Source organism: Macrobrachium rosenbergii, chromosome 54, assembly GCF_040412425.1.
Source record: "Macrobrachium rosenbergii isolate ZJJX-2024 chromosome 54, ASM4041242v1, whole genome shotgun sequence".
NCBI classification, from domain to species: Eukaryota; Metazoa; Arthropoda; class Malacostraca; order Decapoda; family Palaemonidae; genus Macrobrachium; species Macrobrachium rosenbergii.
The window spans coordinates 24358198-24383197 of NC_089794.1; the positions used below are offsets into that span (position 1 = coordinate 24358198).

Consider the following 25000-nt stretch of genomic DNA (forward strand, 5'->3'; position numbering starts at 1 on the left):
ATTTTTAAAAATTTACAACTACAAAAATTAAAACAAGAACTTGAAAGGAACACCTACCAAGGCAAGAGCTAAAAAGTGACTAGAAAGACAGGGAGGAAATAAACAAACGAAAGAAACCTATAACGAACGTGGAGAGTAAACAAACAGGCAGTTATGCTATAAACAGTTGTCTGGACGACGATTGGGTGTTTAGTGTTGGTATATTAGTTTTATGAAAAGCGATCCAACATATCAACTCGTCGTCCTTACGGGCAGATCTGCCCGTATTGATGGTGTTGGAGTCGCTTTTCATAAAAACTAATGTACCTGTCTTTCTAGTCACTTTTTAGCTCTTGCCTTGGTAGGTGTTCCTTTCTTGTTTTAATTTTTTTAGTTGTAAATTTTAAAAATTTTTAAAGAAGCTTTTCCCATTGTGGAAGTGACATTTAAGTATTTATTGTCTGTAATTTCCAGCCTTGAGGATGCATCATGTGATGTGAAACGTTGGCCGAATAAACTTGTTCTTGTAAGAGACATGCGTGCCTTACCTCTTCAACCTGAGAGAGATATATATATATATATATATATATATATATATATATATATATATATATATATATATATATATATATATATATACATACATACATACATACATACATGCATACATACATACATACATACATACATACATACATAACAAATTCACAGCAACACACACACACACATACACATACTCTACTTCCTGCATTCACCTCATGAACTGGCCCCATTCATTCCGTGAATGTGTACCCCAAATTGCTTTGCCTGAGCTGTTAGGTCCATGCAGAGGGCTAATCTCTTTTATGACTGTTCCCAGAATGAAATCGCCGTCATGTTTAGGGATGTAGGAAAATTCTCACCAAGGAAGAAATGAGACGGAAATCATGAAAATGAAAAGAACTCAAAAGACAGGATGGATGGCGATGGTGAAAAGAAAGGATTTGAAAGAGTTGATTTTTTTCCTCTGATTACTAATTGAGGTATTCACGAAATGGAAACATTGCTTTTTAGCTTTTTAAGTATGTTATGAATAAAATAATGCTAATAGATAGTGTATCTGTTGTCATATTTACTGAATTTCAAAAGGAAATGCTTATATAATTTCTTTTGGTTATCAAATAATTCCTTAACATTGCAAGAAGCCAATAATATCTCTTTCTGCTGGGATTCCCAGCTTGGAACTTTTCAATTTTAACTAAGCCAAGCCTTTAATCTAAAGTAAATCATACTAATATATATAATTTAAAATACTAGGTACTCAAAATAATTCCTTGATAGAGCAATAAGCATATACTATCACCATTCTCATAATAATCCTGGTTTGAAACTTCTCAGTTCTAACTAAACCAAGCCTTTGCTCTGAATCAAATCAAACTAATATATTTTTAAAATGCCTATATTATTTTAACTAGTATCTAATATACAAATTTAAATGCCTATATATTTTCTAAATCTAGTATATAATATACTAATCACGTGCCAGTTTTTGGAAAATAATAAAAAAATTAAAGTTCTAAACCTCCTCTCTAGCTAAAATAAACTATTTTGACAATGCATCAGACAAAGATTCTTAAATCAGTCCTTTTGTGACGTAAACAGTCATCTAAAACACTAATTGTTTCTATAATTATGTGCCAGAATTTAGAAGACAATAATCTATTGTGCAAATAATTAGAAAAAACAAAAATGAGAGACAATGAAGGGAATATTCTCACACTAACCTGTCGGAGGAGAGTGCCTGGATTGATGTAAAAAGACCCCTCATGCCCTTGGAGGTATTCCTTCTTGGAGGACGTCTGCTGGGGGGACGTTTGGGATGGACTCCCCTGACGGACGTGGTCGAAGGAGGGGCCTCCGCTCCCCTGGGGGAGTCCTGTAGTCTCTGTGACGTAGTCCTGTTGAAGTTCCTTCACCTGATGGTCTAAGGAATAAAATGAGAAAAATTATTATTATTATTATTGAAGAATGTGAAGAACAATCACTTTTTATGATAAAAAGGACATTTCTCCAGTTTAAATATTTGTTTATTGTTAAAAATAAACTTTTAATTCTCAGGCTTAAAGAGTTTATTTTATTTTAGCCTGATATTATTACTATTATTATTGTTATTGTTATTATTCAAAGATAAACCCTATTTATATGCAAAAAGCCTACAGGGCCAAGTGTCAAAAATGATTATTATTATTATTATTATTATTATTATTATTATTCAGAAGATAAAATCCTGGTTATATTATTATTATTATTATTATTATTAAAAGATAAAACCCTCTTTATATTATTATTATTATTATTATTATTATTATTATTATTATTATTATTATTCAACCAAGACACAACCCAACACAAAAGGCGGCTCCTTTCCTCACCATCATTGATAGGAATCACGTCGGGATTGTGGTCGTCCACAGCAGAAGGCTCGTCGTGGCGCCTCAGGGGTAGAGTCGCGGGCGACCCGCCTTTGTCATAGAGCATCTTGACCTCCGGCTTCCGAGGGCGTGGCTGGCGGGACCGTACGACAATCACAATGACAATCACCATCAGGAGGATCGAGGCTAGGACGCCGAACAGGACTGCTAGGATGGGCGTGAGGGCTATGGTGCCTGACCCTGTGTGGTGGGGAGAAAGGAATCATGTATATTTATGTACATATATATTAATAAGTTTATCTGGCTCACATCAGGATTGAACCCCGGTCTCTCAATTGAAAGATGAGGCCGCTGTCCACCAGGCCACACAAGGTATAAAAGAATTGGAACCTGTGTACCGCTGTACTTAAGTTTTGCCTGTATATATATATATATTGCCTATATATATATATATATATATATATATATATATATATATATATATATATATATATATATCATTCTTCTACCATCTGCTTTTAAGAATAAAGACTCAGTCTTCCTTGTTCTTAACTTACTCTCATAGCCTGACTTCTGTTCAAATCTAATTTTCCAGCTTTCTCGTTTTAATAATTCGAAACTCATTCACCAATTTTCGCAGTTACTAATCTTTAATTATTTTACTATCTTATGGGTACTTTTACACCAAACCAGTCACTCTCCGCTGTATTAATTCTAACGCATGCTTCACTTTTGCTATATAAGCATTAGTAGCTCACTACCTAATACTATACATTTCTAAATACTTTCCAGACAAGATATAAAGAGCACACACTATAAAACTTATTCAAATTCACTTCCTTTCTATTATTTCTTATTTTCTAAACATTTTCCAGACAAACATGCAAACATACAGATCAACAAAGGTCAGTTTTCGTCGTAATGTTTTTGTTTAATACAAATTTGTCGACCTTTATCAAACAGACATTATTAGAATTACACGAGAAACATTTACCATCCATAGGGCTGTGACGTCATAGCCTTTAGTTATTTACTGAATAGGATGAATTTATCCAGAAAATAACCACATTCAACAGAACATCAAACATCTAAATGTATAATTCGAAAATTAATTTTTAAAAAACTCATGCATAACATATACTTATAGTATACTGTAACTATATAATCTTGCTGATTATACAGATTATATATATACAGTCTGGTGACATATAACATTGAGTTGTAAATTTTACAGATTGAAGTAGAAGTTATTTTTTTGCAAAATAATAATTTTAAAATGTACTAAATTAAGATCAACTTCTTGAAGATAATTGTTGTCCTTCGCTCAAAAAAAATATATATCTTTTTAATAGCTAGAAATAGCATATATGGATGGCTGAATATTTCAAGGTATAATAAATGTGTTTATATATATATATATATATATATATATATATATATATATATATATATATATATATATATGTTATATATATATATATATATATATATATATATATATATATATATATATATATATATATATATATATATATATATATATATATATTGTTGCAGGTTTGTCTGAAGAATCTGTTGAGCAAACATCTGTAACAGGTGTACGATATTTATTTAGCTATTCTGATTATACAATATACCTTTTCTGAAAGGAAAACAGACTTAATTTATGCACTGTAGGTGCCATTCCTTTATAACGAATCCAAGATTCTTTTTCAGTCTTCATTCTTCCTAATTATAAATGTATACATATGTAGAAATATACTTATATATTATTTATATTTATTTATTAGTCTGGAAAAGCTAAAAGAACCTAAATTTAATGTAAATCTCTTATTGTCTTCAAGGGTCAAGCTATTCAAAATGCAGATACTGGAATTCTATAAGTATTAAAGATTCTGACTCACTACAATCTATATACAATCGTCATGCTTCCTCTATTCTACAATCTTTGAAGCCATTATTTATATTACCTCCACTTCTATAAGCTGCTACTGATAGTGTCAATATCTATATCAACTATAATACCAAAGTTTTTCTACTAAAACTAGAGCTATCATGATGATGCATCTATATACTCTCCCTAGAAACACGTCTGTGGTGTAGCGATATCTATATCACCTATAAAATCAAAATCTTTCTTGTAGAATTATAGATACTGATAGTGTCACTACCTATATCAATTATAATGCCAAAGTTTTTCTACTAAAACTAGAGCTATTTTGACGATGCATCTATATACTCTTCCTAGAAACACGTCTGTGGTGTAGCGATATCTATATCACCTATAAAATCAAAATTCTTTCTGTAACTGTAGATACTATATAGATGCATCTTACCATTCCGACAACTGACTTTTCAAGCTCATTTCTGTGTCAGATGCTAAAGAAAGTTCTATTGATAGTGTCACTATCTATATATTCTATAAAATCATAGTCTTTTTACTGAAAGATGCATCTATATACTCTTCCAGGAAACACGTCTGTGGTGATGACTATAAAAAGGACTCTCCCAGCCTCATCTGTCTGTCAACCACTATTGAAACTATACTATTAATAGTGTCACTCTCTATACCACCTATAAAATCAAGCTGTTTCTTCTAGAACTATAGCTACTATGTAGATGCATCTATACACTCTTCCTGAACCTCATCTATCAACCACTATGGTGTCACTATAAAATCAGCCATGATACTAGACCTATAGCTACTTAGGATAATGCATCTATATACTCTTCCTAGACCCATGTTTATTGAAACTACTATTAACAGTAGTATTGATAGGCCTATAGTTACAGAGATAATGCATCTATATCACCTATAATATCAAAGACTTGAGACTAGACCTATAGATACTGAGACAATTCATCTATATACTCTTCCTAGACCGACGTTTGAGCCTAAAACCCGTGATCCCCAGACCTCCCTAATCCTCCTCCCTCCTCCCTCCTCCCTAATCCTCCGTCAGGCACTAATCCTCCTCCGTCAGACACTAAATACTAACCAGGGCTAGTCCTCTTCTCGGCGACGTCCTTGAGCGTCACGATAGCCATGCGCATGGCGTCGCTCTGGCCCTTCTTGTTCACGCCCATGATCGTGAGGACGTACTCGGTCCCCGGCTCGAGCCCCGTCAGCAGGAACTCGGGCTTGGGCGAGGTGGAGGTGTTGGCCAGCACGCGCGGCGCCTCTTTCTTCTTGTCGTGGGCGCGGGTGTGGGCGCGGGCGTGGCTGACGCGCAGCATGAACGTCTGTTCCATGCCGCCGTCCCAGCCCGCCTGGCACCTGACGGAGGCGCCGCTGGAGGTGACGTTGTCAACTGTGCAGTTGTTGACGGGGTCGGGGGCGGCTGTTCGGGGGAGAAGAAGAGAGAACGCCATCAGAGAGAGAGAGAGAGAGAGAGAGAGAGAGAGAGAGAGAGAGAGAGAGAGAGAGAGAGAGAGAGAGAGAGGTGGAAGGGATAGAAAGGAGAGAGAGAGAGAGAGAGAGAGAGAGAGGGAAGGGATGAGAGAGAGAGAGAGAGAGAGGGAAGGGATGGAGAGAGAGGAGAGAGAGAGAGAGAGAGAGAGAGAGAGAGAGAGAGAGAGAGAGAGAGAGAGAGAGAGGTGAAACTAAGGAAAGGGTTAATGAGAGAGAGAGAGAGAGAGAGAGAGAGAGAGAGAGAGAGAGAGAGAGAGAGAGAGAGAGAGAGAGAGAAAGGAGGGAGAAGAAAGATGGAAAGAGTGAGGGGGAGAAGAAAGATGAGAAAGAGAGAGAGAGAGAGAGAGAGAGAGAGAGAGAGAGAGAGAGAGAGAGAGAGAGAGTGGGTGGAACTCAAGAACAGGGGGATAGAGAAGAAATGAAAAGGAGAGAGAGAGAGAGAGAGAGAGAGAGAGAGAGAGAGAGAGAGAGAGAGAGAGAGAGAGAGAGACAGAAAGAGCTGGGGAGGGAGTGAGGGGGGGAGGGTGAAACTCAGAAAATGGGCAGAAGGAAAAGAATCAGGAAGAGATCATAGACAAATCATTATTTTGTTTAGCATCTACAAATAAATGAGTTAATTCGCGTTTATGTATATTTTATAATCTTGTGTTTGTTGGTGTGCGTGCTACTTATACAATATCATCAAAATAAAATGTAATGTATAATGTATAAAATGTAAAACGATATATGTATAAATAACATGACATAACAGTAGGTCTATTTCATTGTACAATGCAGACTTTTCAAGTCTTATGTCTACTCATACCCCAAGAACGTCCCTAGAAGGCAAATGAGATTTAATTTATAATAAATCATGTATGGAAAACGTTGCATAACAGCAGGTCTATTTTTTTTTGTACAATGTAAGTTTACGTCCTACAGCTAAAAAAATTACCTGGTGATTGATTGTCCCTGTAAGCCAAATGAGATTTATATTTTATGTAAAACGAAATATGTGCTTAAAAAGGTCTGCTAACAGTTAGCTTGGGCTGAGATTTCATGTCTACCAGTTTTCTTGCTTATGTTGATACTAGATCCTTTGTGGAAGACCTTAACTTATTCAAAATTTCCCATCTGGAACGTAAACAATTGATGATTAGCCACTTTGTGCAGAACTTTGGAAATTAGCCATCCCATGCTTCAACCTAAAGTGGTTCTGATACAGATTTCGTGTCTAAAAGTTCTCCCACTTATGTTAGTATAATTATACTTTGTGAAAGGCCTTAATTTATTCAGATTTTCCCTTCTATAAGCAGAAAAATGTATGATTATTCACTTTTTAAATGAGGGCTTTGGAAATTAGCCAGCCACTGCTTCAGTCTAAGGCAGTGGATCGTTTGCTAAAAGGCCAAATGAACAAAATGAATAAGTTTCTTTGAAACAGGAAAGTAAGTTTGAAGAACTGTGATCAACTAGGAGAAAGTGACAGACAGTTCTTGAGTGTTCAAGTCTGTTGACATATGGAAGTCCAGAGGCCTACAGCACAGCTTTTATCCTGGTCACCATTTCGCGTAGCTCTTGGGCAAGAGCAGATGCAGGCATAAGGCCAGCTTAACCTAAATCAAGAGCTGGAGCTTCATAAGGAACTTAATTCCCAGATCCACCAGTAGAGAGAAAATTGCTTTTATGAGGCCTACTTATATAATTATACTTATCGCCACTAAATTATTGCGTAATATCTTATAGAACGCTCCAATCGGAACCTACAATTATTGATATTAGAATCTGCAATATACTTCGTCTAAGTTAGGTTACAATAAGTCACGTCAGGGAAGGTTAGGCTTTGATATATCCCGTGCTTGGCCAGGAGTAAGAGGAAGTCCATGTTGCTTAGTAAAGTTTGTAAATTTTTCGTACCAAAAACGGTAAACAAAATTAATATCCTTCTGGTAAAGAAAGTTATTTATTCCAAGTGTTTGTTCCCTAACCTTCGGGTGAAATTAACCAATCAATCTTTGCTGTTTAATTCAACAACTGTAAATTTTCTTTCTTACAGTTCTCACAGTTTCGTGACTACTCTGTAGATCTTGCCGTATTTGCTTCTCTTTAGTCAGTAGTTAGTACATGAAAGTAATACTAAATGATATATATTTTCACCTTTCTCCTAAACTTGAAGTCGATCTGCCACAAGATTTAGCAGAGTGCTTAAGGTTGTATTTATATGAAGAAAATTGTAAAAACAATGGAACTGGTTACCAGTGGACTGCTGTTAAATTTAAAAGTAAACTAACTCTTGGGAAGCTTAAAAAACTGAGTCAATGTTGACAGAAACTCACGCAAGAAAGGCCATGTTAGTATTGACCACCATACTAAGAACTGACCGTTCTCAGGTTTGTCAGGAAGTTATTGTAAACAATGAATCTTTTAACTCCTTGAATTGGCTGAACGTTGACACGCGAAGAAAAATATTTAAAACATTAGGTCTTTCTGGTACGTAATCAGCTTTAACTAGAACAAAATTTGAAACATTAACTCTCTAGAGTTACAAATTAACTGGCAAGATGCATAACATTAACTCTCTCGCGTTAAAAGTTAGCACTGGCAAGATTTAAAACATTAACTCTCTATGGTTACAAGTTAGAGCTGACAATTTATGATGCCATAACTCTCTCGGGTTACAAGTTAACTGGCAAGATGCATAACATTAACTCTGTCTGGTTACAAATTAGAGCTGAAAGGATTTAAAACGTCAACTCTCCCGGGTTACAAGTTAGTGTTGACAATGTTTATAACATTAATTCTCTCTGTTTACAAGTTAGCACTGACAAGATTTAAAACACTGACTCTCTCAGGACCAAGATTGAAAACATTAACCCTCTCACGGGTTACAAGTTGGCTAAAGATTTAAAACATTAAGCTCTCGGGCTGAAAGTCCTGACAAGATTTAAAGCTAAACATGAAGGACCAAGATTGAAAACATTAACCACTAGGCTCGATTAGAGCAACTGCCCACTTCACGAACTAAACATAAACACTGTCGACTGTACCACGAATCGATGAGCAACTGCCCAAGTCAATAACCTTCCACACAACAGGGTGTGTAATAGCTTTAATGTTATAATAACACTGACTTTATGGCTTTAGAGCATGCTAAGTCCGAATCCCACGAGGGAAAGAAGTGTTTTCATTTATTTCCAACTTAAAATTTAAGAAGTTTTAGTGGAACTAAAGCATTTGAAGTAATCTAGAAGTTCAGGTGGGTCTTGGTAACCTAAATATATAAAATACATTTTCCATTGACACATAAGAACAAATAGAAATACATAGAAATGAACAAAGACATAAACACATAGAAACAACTATACATACCTATATAAAACTGACACTACATTTCAAGGAATATGATGATTTTTTGTACGTTTTCAGTAATTATTGTAAAGAAAAATATCGTTTAATTATAAATAGCATCAATAAGAAAATTTTCATTAATTTAAAAAATCTGTTCAAGAAAAAAAAGTTTTCAGTCAATTCTGAATTTTTAAAGAATTGTTTTCACAACAGAGAAAAATTATGCACATTAATTAATGAAATTACTAAGGAAACTTTCAGCAGACAAAAGATTTTGTTTAAAAAAAAACGCTTTCCAATGAATTCTGTTTCTTTTATCATTTTCTTCTGCTACAAATCAGAATCATATTTCACTATGAGATATTGTGGAGTCGAGATTCAGACTGGGTATGACTTTTGTTTAAGAAAATACGGTTTCCAATGAATTCTGTTTTTTTAAAAATCAGAATTATATTCCAGTATGATATCTTGCTGAATAAATAACACGATTAGGAATGACAAAAAAAAACTGATGAAATATCTTTAGATATCAGATGATACTCTAGAAAATATATATAAAAAATATCAAGGCAATATTCCCGTACTCACTGTTGTAACTTTGTCCAGCAACAATGTACCCCCCCAAAAAAATACCATCACAACACACTTCTAAACTGAGACTTTGTAAATCTCTCTCTCTAAGAAAAAAAACACAGACTTTCCAGCTGAGGTCTCTCACCCATTTCCCAGAACGTCCCACCAATTACTGACACCGACTAAATTTACACAAGATGTAAACAAACAAATGTAAACACGGATTGTTCTCGTTTCCCGGTCACCAGGCGCTGCCGAGTCGACTTACATGCGTGGATGACGTGGAAAATACAAGGTGTCAGCTGTCTTCCAACCTCGTTGTTGGCCCAGCAGAGGAGGGTGCCGTAGTCCAGGTGGGTTTTGGGCGTGTAAGAGGCCTGGCTCCTGCCTTTGCCGATGACCTTGAAGCTGCTGGAAGGGATGTCCACCACCTCCGAGGAGCTGTTGAAGGCCCACCTGGGAATTGGGGATAAGAAAGGAATGTTTGTTGGTTTGGGTGGAAGACTTGTCGTAATTATACACACACACACACACATACCCACATGCTCTCTCTCTCTCTCTCTCTCTCTCTCTCTCTCTCTCTCTCTCTCTATATATATATATATATATATATATATATATATATATATATATATATATATATATATATATATATATTGGTTTGGGTATGAAGACTTGTCATAATTATATAATAATTATATACACATACATACCCACATGCAGTCTCTCTCTCTCTCTCTCTCCTCTCTCTCTCTCTCTCTCTCTCTCTCTCTCTCTCTCTCTCTCTCTCTATATATATATATATATATATATATATATATATATATACATATATATATATATACATTTATACCCTTCCCAAAATATTTCTCACCATCCACGACCTTTGCTTATGCGACGCCTGAGTACACAGAATCAATCAACTGTCCTCACCTGAAGTAATTAGGTTCCGGGTGGGCCTCTACATTGCAGGTAACATTCAGTTCTTCGTGTTTCCCTCCTCCGTATATGATCTTCTGGCCTGGGCGACACACGGGAGCAACTGGAAGGATAATAAATGAAATGTAAAAGATAAAATCATAAATAAATCTTTGAGTGAATTTGTGAGGGATGCTTAGATATGTTGCATATGAATAATTATTATTATTATTATTATTATTATTATTATTATTATTATTTTTATTATTATTATTATTCAGAAGATGTACCCTATTCATAAGAATGGTTCATCGTCTGAATATAATAATAATAATAATAATAATAATAATAATAATAATAATAATTATTATTATTATTATTCAGAAGATGTACCTATTCATTATTAAGGTTTATTATTCAGAAGATGTAATAATAATAATAATAATAATAATAATAATAATAATAATAATAATAATAATGATAACAACAACACTCAGTCCATAATGGTTCTCAACTGAATATTTAAAGAAAGAAGGAAAGTTGGGTACAAAAATGCACTTCAACACTTACACTTAACACTGAGTTGCACAGCGTTGGACTTCCCATGGCCGTGAACATTGGTAGCGGAGCAAGTGTACTGCCCAGAGGAACGCCTGTTCACTCGCTGCAGCACCAGACTCTGATTGCTCTGTATAACGCCAGCTGTCACGTTGTGGATCAGCTCCTCGCCCTGCTTGGGGAAGGTTGAACATTTACTGAGGTGCAACTCTTGGAAACGTAGCTATATAACCCTTCAGCACACCAGTTTTGGCAAGTATTAATAGCTGTATGTCCCTACAGCACACCAGTTTTGGCAAATAATAATTTAGATTTTTTCCCCTCCTTATCCCTTGGGTGTTGAACCTTTATTGAGCTGTAACTTTTGAGAATTTAGCTATGGTATCCTTACAGTACACCAGTTTTTGACAAATATTTATAAAGATTTTTACCCTTCATATACTTTGGATACTGATGGGAAACTGGAATTTTGACTCTTATGGCCTTGTAGAAAATTAGTTTTACTATCAGAAAGTGTAAAAAGTGTAATTTTGGCCCTTATACCCTTAAAGTACAACTGTTTGACTCAAAATAAAGGATAATTTAATCTCTTATACCATTAAAACATGCAAGTTTCACTAAGAGCAAAGTGGAGTTTTAAACCATTTATCCTCAGCATCGAAACACTTTTTAAGAGCAAGAGCCCGTGCTGGCAAAGGGCCCACTTTAATCCAATAACAGAAAATGGGTTAAGGGACATTTACTGCTTCCTATATTGTGCCACACAAGAATAAACTAGAATTTCAACCCATTATTCTGAGCGCCAAAGAGCCATTTAAGAGCAAGAGCCTGTGCTGGCATAAGGCCCACTTTAATCCAATGACACAAAAGGGTTTAAGGGATTTTTAATGCTTCTTATATTGTGCCATCCAAGAATAAACTAGAATTTTAACCCATTATTCTGAGCCCCAAAGACCCATTTTAGGAGCAAGAGCCCGTGCTGGCAAAATGCCCACCTTGGTCCAGAAACACAAAAGGGGCTAAAGGATTTTTAATACTTCCTATATTGTGCCAACAAAGATTTTCAGTAACACCCATCTAAAGTGTTTCAAAGAGAGAATGAACAGGAGAGAAATGAGAAAGTGTAATGTTTCTATTTGTAATGCAAATGCAGTCTCTAACAACTTACATTGTGGTACCACTGGACTTTGATGACCTTCGGGTTGGCGTTGATGCCACACTCGAAGTAGACATCATCTCCTTCTTTTATATCATCCATGTCAAGACTCACGCCAGCCGCCAGGGATAATCTCGGCGTATCTGCGGAGCAGAATGAAAACGAGCAAACATTACCAACAGAGAATTGGGTCCTTTGACTGTTTAGTCAAGGCAGAAGGACAATATACTTATGTTGCGTCACTAGACTGTGGCTGGAGATGATAAATGAAAATCTCTCGTATATATGAGCAAAATCTGTATTTTTAAACTATGTCATAAAACAATTTTATACTTGTTTCAGAATAGAAGTTTTTCTTATATACACAGAATCGGATCCTCTGAAATTTTATTTAAGGCATAGGAACAATATTCGTATGGTGCATCACTATAGTATGACCTGAAATAATTAAGGGGAATGCTGCAGTTATGTATATGAACAAAAACCTATTTTGAAATAAGTCAAAAATAATTTTTGATTCGTTTCAAAATAGATGTTTTTCTCATATGCATATATAAACAGAGATTTGGAGACTGTATTTTGATAAATAAAGAAAATTCACTGTATATATGATCAAAAGTCTTTTGGAAAAATGTAAAAAATCATTTTTGACTAAATAGCATATATATACATACAAATACACCCATACATACATACACACACACACACAAACTCACATTCCCCTCAACAACTAACTAAAACCCCACTGCATTACCCTCACTCCACCTGCACCTTCTTTCCCAACCAGAAAATTCCCATACTCACAATGAACATTCAGCTTCCTGGAATCCTCCATGACAGCCGAGGGCACCATGGGGTTTTTCGCCCTGCAGAAGACGTAGACGTCATGATCCGCTAGGGAGGGCGTCAAATACAGTGTGGAACGGCTGACGTTCCCTTCCTGGAACACCTGGGTTGAAAGGGAACATCAGAGCGAGGTATATTACACACCTGGTCATCTTTTTCTATAGCAGGTGAACCCCCTCATTTTCTAAAGTAGTTACATTCCCCATTTTCTATGTCAGTAAAAATCCCCATTTTCTCAGGCAATTAAAATCCCCCATTTTCTATGACAGTTAAAATCCCCTACTTTCTAAGACAGCTGAGAATCCCCCATTTTCTATGGCAGCTAAAACCCCCATTTTCTGTAGCAGGTCAAACCCTTCAAGTTCTATAGCAGTTAAATTACCCATTTTCTGTCGGTAAAAATCCCCATTTTCTAAGGCAGTTAAAATCCCCCATTTTGTATGACAGTTGAAATCGCCCATTTTCTATGACAGCTAAAAATCCCCCATTTCCTATGGCAGCTAAAATACCCCATTTTCTGCATAGCAGGTCAAAACCTTCATGTTCTATAGCAGTTAAATTTCCCCCATTTTCTATGACAGGTAAAACCCCCATTTTCTATGACAACTAAACACCCCAATTTCTATTGCAATTCTATACTTATGCAGCTAACAAGCCACTCACCTGACTTCTCGTGTCAGTCATTAGTATCCCTCCCTTCCACCAGGTGATCGTCGCCGTGGGGCGGGAGCCGGACGACTCGCAGACGATCTCGTAACGTTCTCCCTCTGCCAGGCTGTCTAAGGACCCCAGGATTCGGGCGTCTAATGGGGGGACTTGAATACAAGAGGGAGTGAAAGGTTAGTGAATAGGTTAGTGATATAAAATATATATATATAGTGTATATATATATATATATAATAATCATAAACATCACAAACAGAGAAAAATACAAATATAAATAAATACTCACAGCTCATGTCCAGAGTAACCGCGGCGGCTACAGGCACCGAGAGATTGGAGTTGGAAGCCTGACAGGTCAGCACCTTGTAGAGGTCATTCCGGGTCAGAGCCGGGATGGTCAGAGTATTGGAGGTCACGTCTCCCCTGCGGACTTCGCTGACGTCATCGAGGAGCGACCCCTCGTGGAACCAGGAGACGCTGGGACGCGGCCGACCTCAATGGAGGCGAGAGGGATACTGGTCTTAGGTCGGAGGTGTGTGGGTATATATAAAGGTGTGTGTGGATGCATATATATTTGTGTATATATATATTAATTTAATTATTTATTTGTTTATTTCGAATGGAATAAAAACAGTGCCTCATAATTTCTCAATTCTTTCACACTTTTTTTTAGATACTTTTATCTCTACAAAGCCTAAGATTCAAATGAGAAACCGAATGAAGAAATTCACACACACACACACACACATATATATATATATATATATATATATATATATATATATATATATATATATATATATATATATATATATATATATATATATATATATATATATATATATATATATATAAATTACAAATAAAATCTAGATTTCAATTTTCACAAAACGCCAAGGGCTACAATGCACAGAAGCTGTCATCTCCACCATCTCTTATATTACAGTAATTTGTCAAAGATTTGGCTCACTATTCACCAATGATAATAATAATAAAAAAATATACATTATCCCAAAAATCTGGACTTTGCAGAGAAACTCAAAAACCCCATATGACACCTGACTGAAAATTACATACGAATTGAAATTTACACAACAGGGGAATATATCTCGTTCATTTTCAATCCTGGAAGCTAGTTTGAATTTCAATGCGAGTCAAATTTCTCTAGAGAGAAATCTATCCCCCAAAAATTCATAGTTTTTCAATTTTTTTTCCTGAATATTCGGGGTCCAGTTGGCTCCTCATGTATTTTCCTGCGCTGGAAATTGAATATAAGCTATAAATGATGAATATAAATGCTTGCATATGTTTTGTGCAATCTGTCAACAGTGTATGTTTGGGGAATATATTGAAAACTCATGCAGAAATTGAGCATTGATATGAGAATGAATATATGTTATATCATAATTAGATTTTGAGAAAAATTGATCGAAAAGACTGCCAAAACAAAAAAGTTAGTCAATATGATAAATTATGAGATGGATGAAAATAAATGAAAAAAAAATCAAATAGGAGTGTTAATCATATAGTTGCATACTATACAATGAGCCACAACAAAAATCATTATAGCCATATGATCTCTAAAATATTCAATTTATATATGGCAGAGACATATTTATATATATATGAAAAATTAAATAAGAGCTAATATTCCTTGTTAAAGTTTATCAATCACCTTAATAATTCAATTAAATTATATTTCAATATAACATAACTTAATTTATCAAAACCCAGTAAAGGATAAACCTAGGCGATGAGCCCATATTGATAAATTTACCAAAATCTACAAAGGAATGAAATAAAAATTGAATTCAAACTAAAATTATTCTTTTAATGAAGAAACTTACCACTGTCCACTTGGCACTGAAGCTTGACAGAGGCCCCTACCGGGTAGGGGCCAATGACCCCACTGACCTCCAATCCGGCCTCGCTCAGGATTTTAATCTTCTTTAATGGAACTGTTTTGGGAGAGAAGATTTATACATACATATTATATATATATATATATATATATATATATATATATATATATATATATATATATATATATATATATATATATTTATTTTATTATCCAAGTCATTATACTGTGGGTATAGTGAATTCTTACTACCACCCTCTCATGATCTTCATCTTTCCTTCTCTCTCGCTCTCACACCACTGACCTATAACCTCACCACTGACCTACGACCTGACCACTGACCCATGACCTCATTACTGGCTTATTTAACCTCGTCACTAGCCTATATAACCTAGCCAATAACCTGCAACTTTAGTAACCTCACCACTGACCTATATCCTCAGTAACCTTACTACTGACCCATATCCTCAGTAACCTCACTGCTGACCTATAACCTCAATAACCTCACCAATTACCTATAAAATTAATAACCTGGCCACTGACCTGTGACCTATAACCTCAACACTGACCTATAACATCTACGACCTCACCACTGACCTATAATCTCAATAACCCCATCACTGACCTATAACCCATAACCTCAATAACCACTGACCTATGACCTCTAACCTCAATAACCTCACCACTGACCTATGACCTATAATCTCAATAACCTCACCACTGACCTATGACCTTAATAACTTTACTAATGACCTATAACCTGAATAACCTCACCACTGACCTATAACCTCAACAACCTCACCACTGACCTATGATCTACAACCTCAATAACCTCACCACTGACCTATGACCTGTAACCTCAATAACCTCACTACTGACCTAAGACCTATAACCCCAAAACTGACCTATAACCTCAATAACCTCACTACTGGCCTATGAGCTATAACCCCACCACTGAATTATGACCTTAATAACTTTATTACTGACCTATAACCTCAGTAACCTCATCACTGACCTGTGACCTATAACCTCACCACTGACCTATGACCTATAACCTCACCACTGACCTATGATCTATAACCTCAATAACCTCACCACTGACCTACGACCTATAACCTCACCACTGACCTATGACCTATAACCCCACAACTGACCTATAACCTCAATAACCTCACTACTGGCCTATGAGCTATAACCCCACCACTGAATTATGACCTTAATAACTTTATTACTGACCTATAACCTCAGTAACCTCATCACTGACCTGTGACCTATAACCTCACCACTGACCTATGACATCGAGCTCTATCCTGACGTTCCTGGTGGGGGAAGACCTGAAGTCGACTCGACATCTGTATTCGTTGTCGTCACTTTCCTTCACCGACTGCAGGACCAACCCCGGGGGCTCCGACGCCATGTCGAAGTACGCCCTCGAGCCGAGGGTGTTCTCGTCCGCCCAGTGGGGCGCCCGGTTGATCGGCCCGTTCCGCCCATCGATGCTGGCGGAGAGGGCGGAGAGATTGAGAAGGTTTTATGTGTTTTTAGCAGATTTTTTTTTGGTGGGGAAAGTGATCGGGATTTGATGGGAATTATTCCTAGGTTATTTATGAATATAAAGAATTATATAATTAGTTAATTTTGGAAGGGAAATGATTGCAAAGGTTATTGAATTGTTTTCTTGGCGTATTTGTTATTATAAAGAATGATGGAATTAGCTAATTTTGGATAACGGTTAGAAAAATTATGTATGTATGCATGTATATATATGTATGTATATATACATACATAATATATATATATACATACACACATTATATATATATATATATATATATATATATATATATATATATAATTTATATATATATATATATATATATATATATTATATATATATATATATATATATATATCCCAGTCAGTAGCAACATCTATTTCAAACAGCTATTCAGAAATATCTACGTACATTTTCCATTCATCTTCCGTTCATTTCTATTCATTCACGAAAACACCGCCAGCACTCTATAAAACCAAACCGAGCATTTCCCCTGATAGAACCAAAACGCCCCTAAAGATTAAATGAACATAACAATAAATATCAAAAGAAAAACCTTTTCTTTTGAGACTGTTACTACTGACACGACACTCAATAGCGAAAAAGTATCGTAAAGAGAAGAAAAAGACTAAATTGAAAGGCTTGCACTAATGTACGATCGTATTGCACGAGACAAAAAAAAAAAAAAAAAAAGAGGTTTTGTGGGGGGGGACGCACCGAAATACGTAAGAGAGTTTGAGGATGATAAATGACATTTATGGCCCCGAGCTTAATCATTCTGTGCACGGAAGGAATGAGGGGGGGGGGAAATTGATTTAAATAGCTTCCTTATTACTTTAGTTGTTATGCCTGGATAAAAAAAAATAAAAAAATAAAAATTGTCTGAAGATTTACACACCTGCCAGACTTCAAAAGCATTCAACATACCTGTATATAATTCCAGCTTCTACTTTGAGTGTATAAATTTATCAGGAAGATGGATACAGTTTGAAATTAGTGGCGTGACACCAATTTTTCAGTATAAAAAAATCTACTTCTGTTTTCAAATAAGATTTTGCTCTTTCAAGTTTCAAGAGTGGTCGAGGCTTTTCAAGATGGCTACCATTTGGAATTAAGGCCGTGACAGCATTCATTATCAAATGACCTACCTCTTCTGCTTTCAAATAAGATTTTGTTCCTTCGAGTTTCAGGAATGACCAAGGCTTCCTAAATTGAAGGGCAGGTAAACCCAAGTGCGTCCATTTAACGCATTACGAACCCAGGGAAGTGTTTCACTGGTAGTTACAGCATAAGTATGATGTCTAAACATACTTCTTAACGATTTTCTTTTGTATTTTACTTTCGTAAGTGTCATTTCAACGATTTTTCCTCATATCTCCTCTTCTTAAAGGTCATTTTAGCTTTCAATATCCCTCATACGAAAGAAAATTTAAGAGCGCATTTTAAAAAGGCATTTATTGACAACTTTGCAATTTATGTGACTAGGACAAGATCTATATATTCATTATGATCATAACGCGCTTTGAACGATAATGCAGTACACAGAAACGCCTCACTCCAATTACTGAGTAACAGTATCAACCTATAACCCTGACAAACGAAGTATTATTGATTAGACAGAATCGAACCAATCAATGATATTACTTCCTCTATTGCTACCAAGGTCTCCATTGTGGATTTAAGTGTAAAAAGTGAGTTTGCATGGCTCCAAGTTAACAGGGTGTCCCAAAAACCTATTTGGGATTTTTTCTTATGCAAATGTCATCACAGTTGGGGTCTGCGTGACTAGCAAGAACTGATTACATTTTGGAAGGGTTAACATTTTGTGTAACAAAGATTATCTGATACCAAAGCTGTAGCATTGATGCATGCAAACAGGATACAAATACACTCTTTAATTCCTGGATATCAGGTGTAATAACTCTGGCTTTGAATACACACGCCACTATTCTTACCTGTAAATAGGTGTGCCAATTGGTCCTTGGTAGAAAAGTACAAGTATCGTGTCATCGGTTGGCTCCGGGGCAGACACGTCACAGGGCAGAAGCACTCGACCAGATTCCACGGCTTGGACTACCGTCAGAGGACCTAAAGAAGAAGAAGAAGAAAAGGTTTGTTTACATTCTGGACTCTAGAGGTCAACTTGACAGCTGATCACATATTGGGATGAATATCAGGGTGGAGGTGCTGGATTCCTGTCATAGGACCTGAAGAAGAAGAAGAGGAAAAGGTTTGTTTACATTATGGACTCCAGAGGTCAGATTGATAGCTGATCACATATTGGGATGGATATTACGGTGGAGGTGCTGGATTCCTGTCAGAGGACCTAAAGAAGAAGAAGAAGAAGAGGAAAATGTTTGTTTACAATATGGTCTCTTGAGGTCAACTTAACAGCTGACCACATAGTGACATAAATATTAGGATTGGGGTACTGGATTCCTGTCAGAAGACCTGAATAAGAAGAGGAAAAGGTTTGTTTACATTAAGGTCTCCAGAGGCCAACTTGAACAACAAAGGTCGACAGCTGATCACATAAAGAGATATATATTGGTATTGGGGTGTTAAACTACTGTCAGATCACCTAAAGAAGAAGAAGAGGAAAAGGTTTGTTTATATAACGTCACTAGTCGTCAACTAGAACAGTTTGGTCGACAGCTAATCACATAATAAGAAAATGTTGGACTACTGTCACAGGACCTAAAGAAGAAGAAGAGGGAAAGGTTTGTTTGCATTTTGGACTCCAGAAGTCAACGTGAAAAATAAAGATCGACAGCTGATCACAAAATGAGATATATATTTGGGTGAAGGCGTTGGACTAATGTCAGATTACCTAAAGAAGAATATAAAGAGGTATATTTACATTGTGATAATAACGTATGTATATATATATATATATATATATATATATATATATATATATATATATATATATATATATATATATATATATATATATATATATATATATATATATATATATATATATATATATATATATATATATATATTGGCACTGATTAGACCAACACTGTCAGGAGAGGACGAAGTGATCAATTTTCAAAACGGATTATATGTCCCTAAGAGATTTAGACCAGTAATCCTAAGCTGATTAGGAAAATCAGGCAGAGGTTTTGGACAACAAGGGTCAGAATATATTTTCTGTCGGGTGTCCCATTATTATTATTGTTATTATTATTAATATTATTATTATTACAAACCCAAATGTATATATACATTCATACAAAGCACCTCTCCAATCGGATTACGTCAGTACCAGGGGAAAATAAGGGGATTAGGGAATGGGTGACAGGGTGACAATACGACTGACAATGTTTATAGTTGAAGACTGACCGAATAATATTGTTTGTTTATCGTTATAAAAGGTCCAAATCTTCATCAATCTCTAACTAACCTTAGAAAACTGGACTACAACTTTAGGCGTCGTCTCTGGATTAAAAAAACCTTTAGGTAGAAGGACTAACATGTAAAAAAATGCGCCGAAGTTTCTTCGGCGCAACCGAGTTTTCTGTACAGCCGCTACAGCGTGTAATCAGGGCCACCGAAAATAGATCTATCTTTCGGTGGTCTCGGTATAATGCTGTTGTGAGCCGAGGCCCACGAAACTTTAACCACGGCCCGGTGGTGGCCTATCCTATATCGCTGCCAGAAGCATGATTATGGCTAATTTAACCTTTAATAAAATAAAAACTACTGAGGCTTGAGGGCTACAATTTGGTATGTTTGATGATTGGAGGGTGGATGATCAGCATACCAATTTGCAGCCCTCTAGCCTCAGTAGTTTTTAAGATCTGGGGGCGGACAGGAAAACTGCGCACAGAAAAAGTGCGGACGGACAGACAAAGTCGGCACAAAAGTTTTCTCTTACAAACACTAAAAAGCAGAACAAATTTGATAAAACAAAGTTCTTTTTAAAATATATATATATATATATATATATATATATATATATATATATATATATATATATATATATATATATATATTGCTGAGTCAGAAGTTGGGAAAACTTGGTATGCAAGCAGTTAGTTTGCCCAGGTAATTCCTTGGGTGCAGTTGCTCTCAGGTTCCAAAGACTTGTATGGCCCAGTGGGTAACGCCTTGCTTTCCACCTGAGAGACCTGGGTTCGATCCCGACGTGAGTCAGAAATTTATTTCTGTTCCACACGTGATTGTGTGTTGATGATTTCTATATATATATATATATATATGTATATATATGTATATATATATGTTATGTAGATATATACTATTATACTATACATAATAAATATAATACATATTTTATATATATAATTTATATATATATATATATATATATATATATATATATATATATATATATATATATATATATATATAATTACCCACTCGTTTTTCCTAATCAACAGGTATATAAATGTAATAAATTTAGGGATTAAGGATCCTAAATTTATGGTTCCTAACACAATTAAACAGGCTTTGGCCTTCCGGAAGCCGAGATTAACCGGAAGCTGATTAACACTACAGAATGTGATGACAAATGGTCCATATATATATTATAATGATTTTGTAGCCAATAAATTAACACCTCTGTATAAAACGCATTTGCAAATATCTTACTGTTTATCACTGATAACTGCAAACTCCTTTTGTTTGATGATTATAGATTGATTGATTGATTTATAGACTTTAGGCATACATGCCAAGCACTGGGACACCTGAGGCCATTCAGCGCTGAAACGGAAATTGACAGTGAAAAAGTTTGAAAGGTGTAACAGGAGGAAAATCTCAAAGCAGTTGCACTATGAATCAATTGTTGGGAGAGGGTGGAAAGTAAGATGGAAGAAAGAGAATATGAACGGAGGTACAGTAAAACGAATGAAAGAGGTTGCAGATAGGGGCCGAAGGGACGCTGGAAAGAATCTTAAGTAATGCCTACATTGCACTGCATGAGGTGCACTGACGGCGCTGTCCCCCTAAGGGCTTGATGTTTATAGAGAGGTTGGGTCCACATTCTAGTACGTCTTGGGAAGGACCGAGAAATGGACAAGAAATTTTTCCAAAGTTGTATAAGAAAAAATAAATATTTTTGACTGCAATTTTCGTTTGTTTGATTTTACAGACAGCTTGGGTCTACAATCTCCATCTTGGGAATGCTTACAAAGTCGTGAAAAAATATATATATATTTTTAAGTGCAATTTTCTTTTGCTTGACTTTCACAGAGAGGCTGGGCCTACATTCACCGTCTTGGGAAATCGTAAAAAAAAAATATATGTATATTTTTAACGGCAATTTTCTTTTGTTTGATTTTACAGAGAGGCTGGGTCTACATTCATCATCAAGGGAATGTTTACAAAGTCGTAAAAATATATATATATATTTTTAACTGCAATTTTCATTTGTTTCATTTTACAGACAGTTTGCTCCGACATTCCCCGTCTTGGGAAAACCGTTGTACAACCAAGAAATGTTTACAAAGTCGTAAAAAAAAAAAAATTATATAAATATTCAAGCCCTCTCATTCCATCACACTTTAGTACAGATGGCAAACAAGGCGTAAATGGAGTGTGGCCAGTTGGAAAGCGCTTTTAGGGGCATAATGGGTCCTCCTTGAAATGACTGCTTTGGCCAAAAGCATTAGAGAAAAACTGCCTATTGTCACGGAAAGGCAAATGTGACGAGTGGTCACCTTTCTCTTGGTGAGAGTGAGAGAAGAGGCTTTGTGATGGATGTGTTTACATGTTTCTGGCTCATTTTCAAGTGACAGTTGATGGAGGTATTATTATATTTTAGGTATGTTTACGTAGTTCAATCATATGTATACATGCATACATATGTATGTATACATATGATCGAAGTACATCGTAAATAAGTATGTTTCCAGGTATGTATTTATTTATGTATGTATGTATGTATGGATACAACAGAAATATAGTGAAAATAAGTAAGTTCCCAGGTACGTATGTATGCATGTATGTATGTAAATATGTATCCTCATAACTGAAATACATTGTAAATGAGTAAGTTCCCAGGTATGTATGCATGTATGTACATATATTTAAGTATACAACTGAAATACATTGTAATTAGGTAAGTTCACAAGTATACTGTATATGTATGTATGAATGTATGTATAGGACATCCAAAATAAATTTGAAATCAAAAGGTATGTATGAGTACAACACCTGATATAAATTTGAAATAAAAGGGTATGTATGTATGTAGGTATGTATGTATGTATGTATGTATGTATGTATGTATGTATGTATGTATGTATGTATAAGACACCTGATATAAATTTAAAATAAACAGGTATGTATGTTCGTATGCATGTATACAACACCTGATATAAATTTGAAATAAAAAGGTATGTATGTTTGTACGCACGTATACAACACCTGATATAAATTTGAAATAAACAGGTATGTATGTATGCATGTACACGACACCAGAAATAAATTTGAAATAAAATAATGCATTCCATCAGTAAAGCATCACTTCTCTTCTCAGTTAAGCTCAGTGCAATTACTGAAGCGAGGAGCCTTCGTCCTTTGACAAAGAGACCGCCTGAATCACCCCTTTGTTTAAATTACTCAGGAACTAAAACCCTTTTGGGACGAAAAAATAAATGAGATTGATTCAATGAATCTTTCAGTATATGTTTCTTTTTTCTCTCTCCCTTTTTTGTTTGACAGAATCAAAAGGCCTCCAGGGAACGAATCTGTTTTTCCTTTTGTTGAGGAATTGCTGAATGGACCTAATTGGATTGTGCCCTTTCTCTCTCTCTTTCTTCTCTGTCTCTCTCTGTCTGTCTTTCTCTCTTTCTGCGCGTCTTTCTCTGTCTGTGTCTTTGTCATTCTTTGTGATGTTTGTTTCTCTCTATGTCTGTCTTCTTCTCTCTCTCTGTCTCTCTCTCTCTCTCTCTTGTATATGTATATATATATCTCTATATATATCTATTATCATATAAATTTGTCTGTCTATTGGACATAATTTTCTTCTTTTACTCCTCTCTCTCTCTCTCTCTCTCTCTCTCTCTCTCTCTCTCTCTCTCTCTATATATATATATATATATATATATATATATAATTTTGCCTTCTTTATCATCTTCCCTAAATTTCTTCCTTATTCTCAATATTTTTCTCCCATTTTCCTTTCTCTTCCTTTCATTCTCATTCTTATACCCCTCAAATTCTCCCATACTTTCTCTCCCCTCTAATCTTCTTTCGTCTCTCTCCTCTCCCTCACTAAAGAGGGACTCTCTCTCTCTCTCTCTCTCTCTCTCTCTATCTCTCTATATCTCTATCTCTCTATATCTCTCTATATCTCTCTCTCTCTCTCTCTCTCTCTCTCTCTCTCTCTCGCTCTCAATATCTCCTGGTAATGCCTCGTACATCTTTTGTCTTTTTTGGAACTCTGCAGTCATCTGGAATCCTGGAAAGACCTCTTATCTCTGTCCCTGGAAAGACTTCCAGACTTTGGGCCTTTTACTCATTTAATGGCCCATCTTGACTGGAACCTAAAATTTCAGCCCTTATTCTACCCTAATACTTTCTCCCATTTTCAATACATTCTTATTTATCTATTGATTTAGTTTATTTTTTCTTTTTTTAATAAGCCAGATCTCTTACTTCTTCCTAATGAGCACCATATTCTTTGGAGGTTTGAATTCTATAGTCACTGGCCCTCTCTCTCTTCCATATCTCTTCTCTTCTGAATAATAATAATAATAATAATAAT

General features: G+C 35.6%; 1 protein-coding gene across 5 annotated transcripts in view; it reads right to left on the reverse strand.

The window, feature by feature from the left end:
• LOC136834887 (neural cell adhesion molecule 2-like) overlaps positions 1–25000 on the reverse strand; it is a 93967-nt gene that overhangs the window by 12505 nt on the left and 56462 nt on the right. For 3 of the 5 annotated variants that reach the window (XR_010851911.1, XM_067097704.1, XM_067097707.1), the window contains exons 2-14: positions 19215–19347; positions 16995–17203; positions 15691–15801; positions 14133–14336; positions 13844–13995; positions 13139–13283; positions 12347–12477; positions 11191–11353; positions 10636–10744; positions 9971–10158; positions 5390–5731; positions 2391–2630; positions 1743–1942 (exon numbers count right to left, since the gene is read on the reverse strand). Coding sequence is in view for 4 of the 5 variants with exons in the window: in XM_067097704.1 (XP_066953805.1) it covers positions 1743–1942; positions 2391–2630; positions 5390–5731; positions 9971–10158; positions 10636–10744; positions 11191–11353; positions 12347–12477; positions 13139–13283; positions 13844–13995; positions 14133–14336; positions 15691–15801; positions 16995–17203; positions 19215–19347 (2327 nt within the window). In the remaining variant the exon portion in view is untranslated. The remainder of the gene's footprint in view (positions 1–1742; positions 1943–2390; positions 2631–5389; positions 5732–9970; positions 10159–10635; positions 10745–11190; positions 11354–12346; positions 12478–13138; positions 13284–13843; positions 13996–14132; positions 14337–15690; positions 15802–16994; positions 17204–19214; positions 19348–25000) is intronic. The other 2 variants (XM_067097705.1, XM_067097706.1) reach the window with 2 other exon arrangements.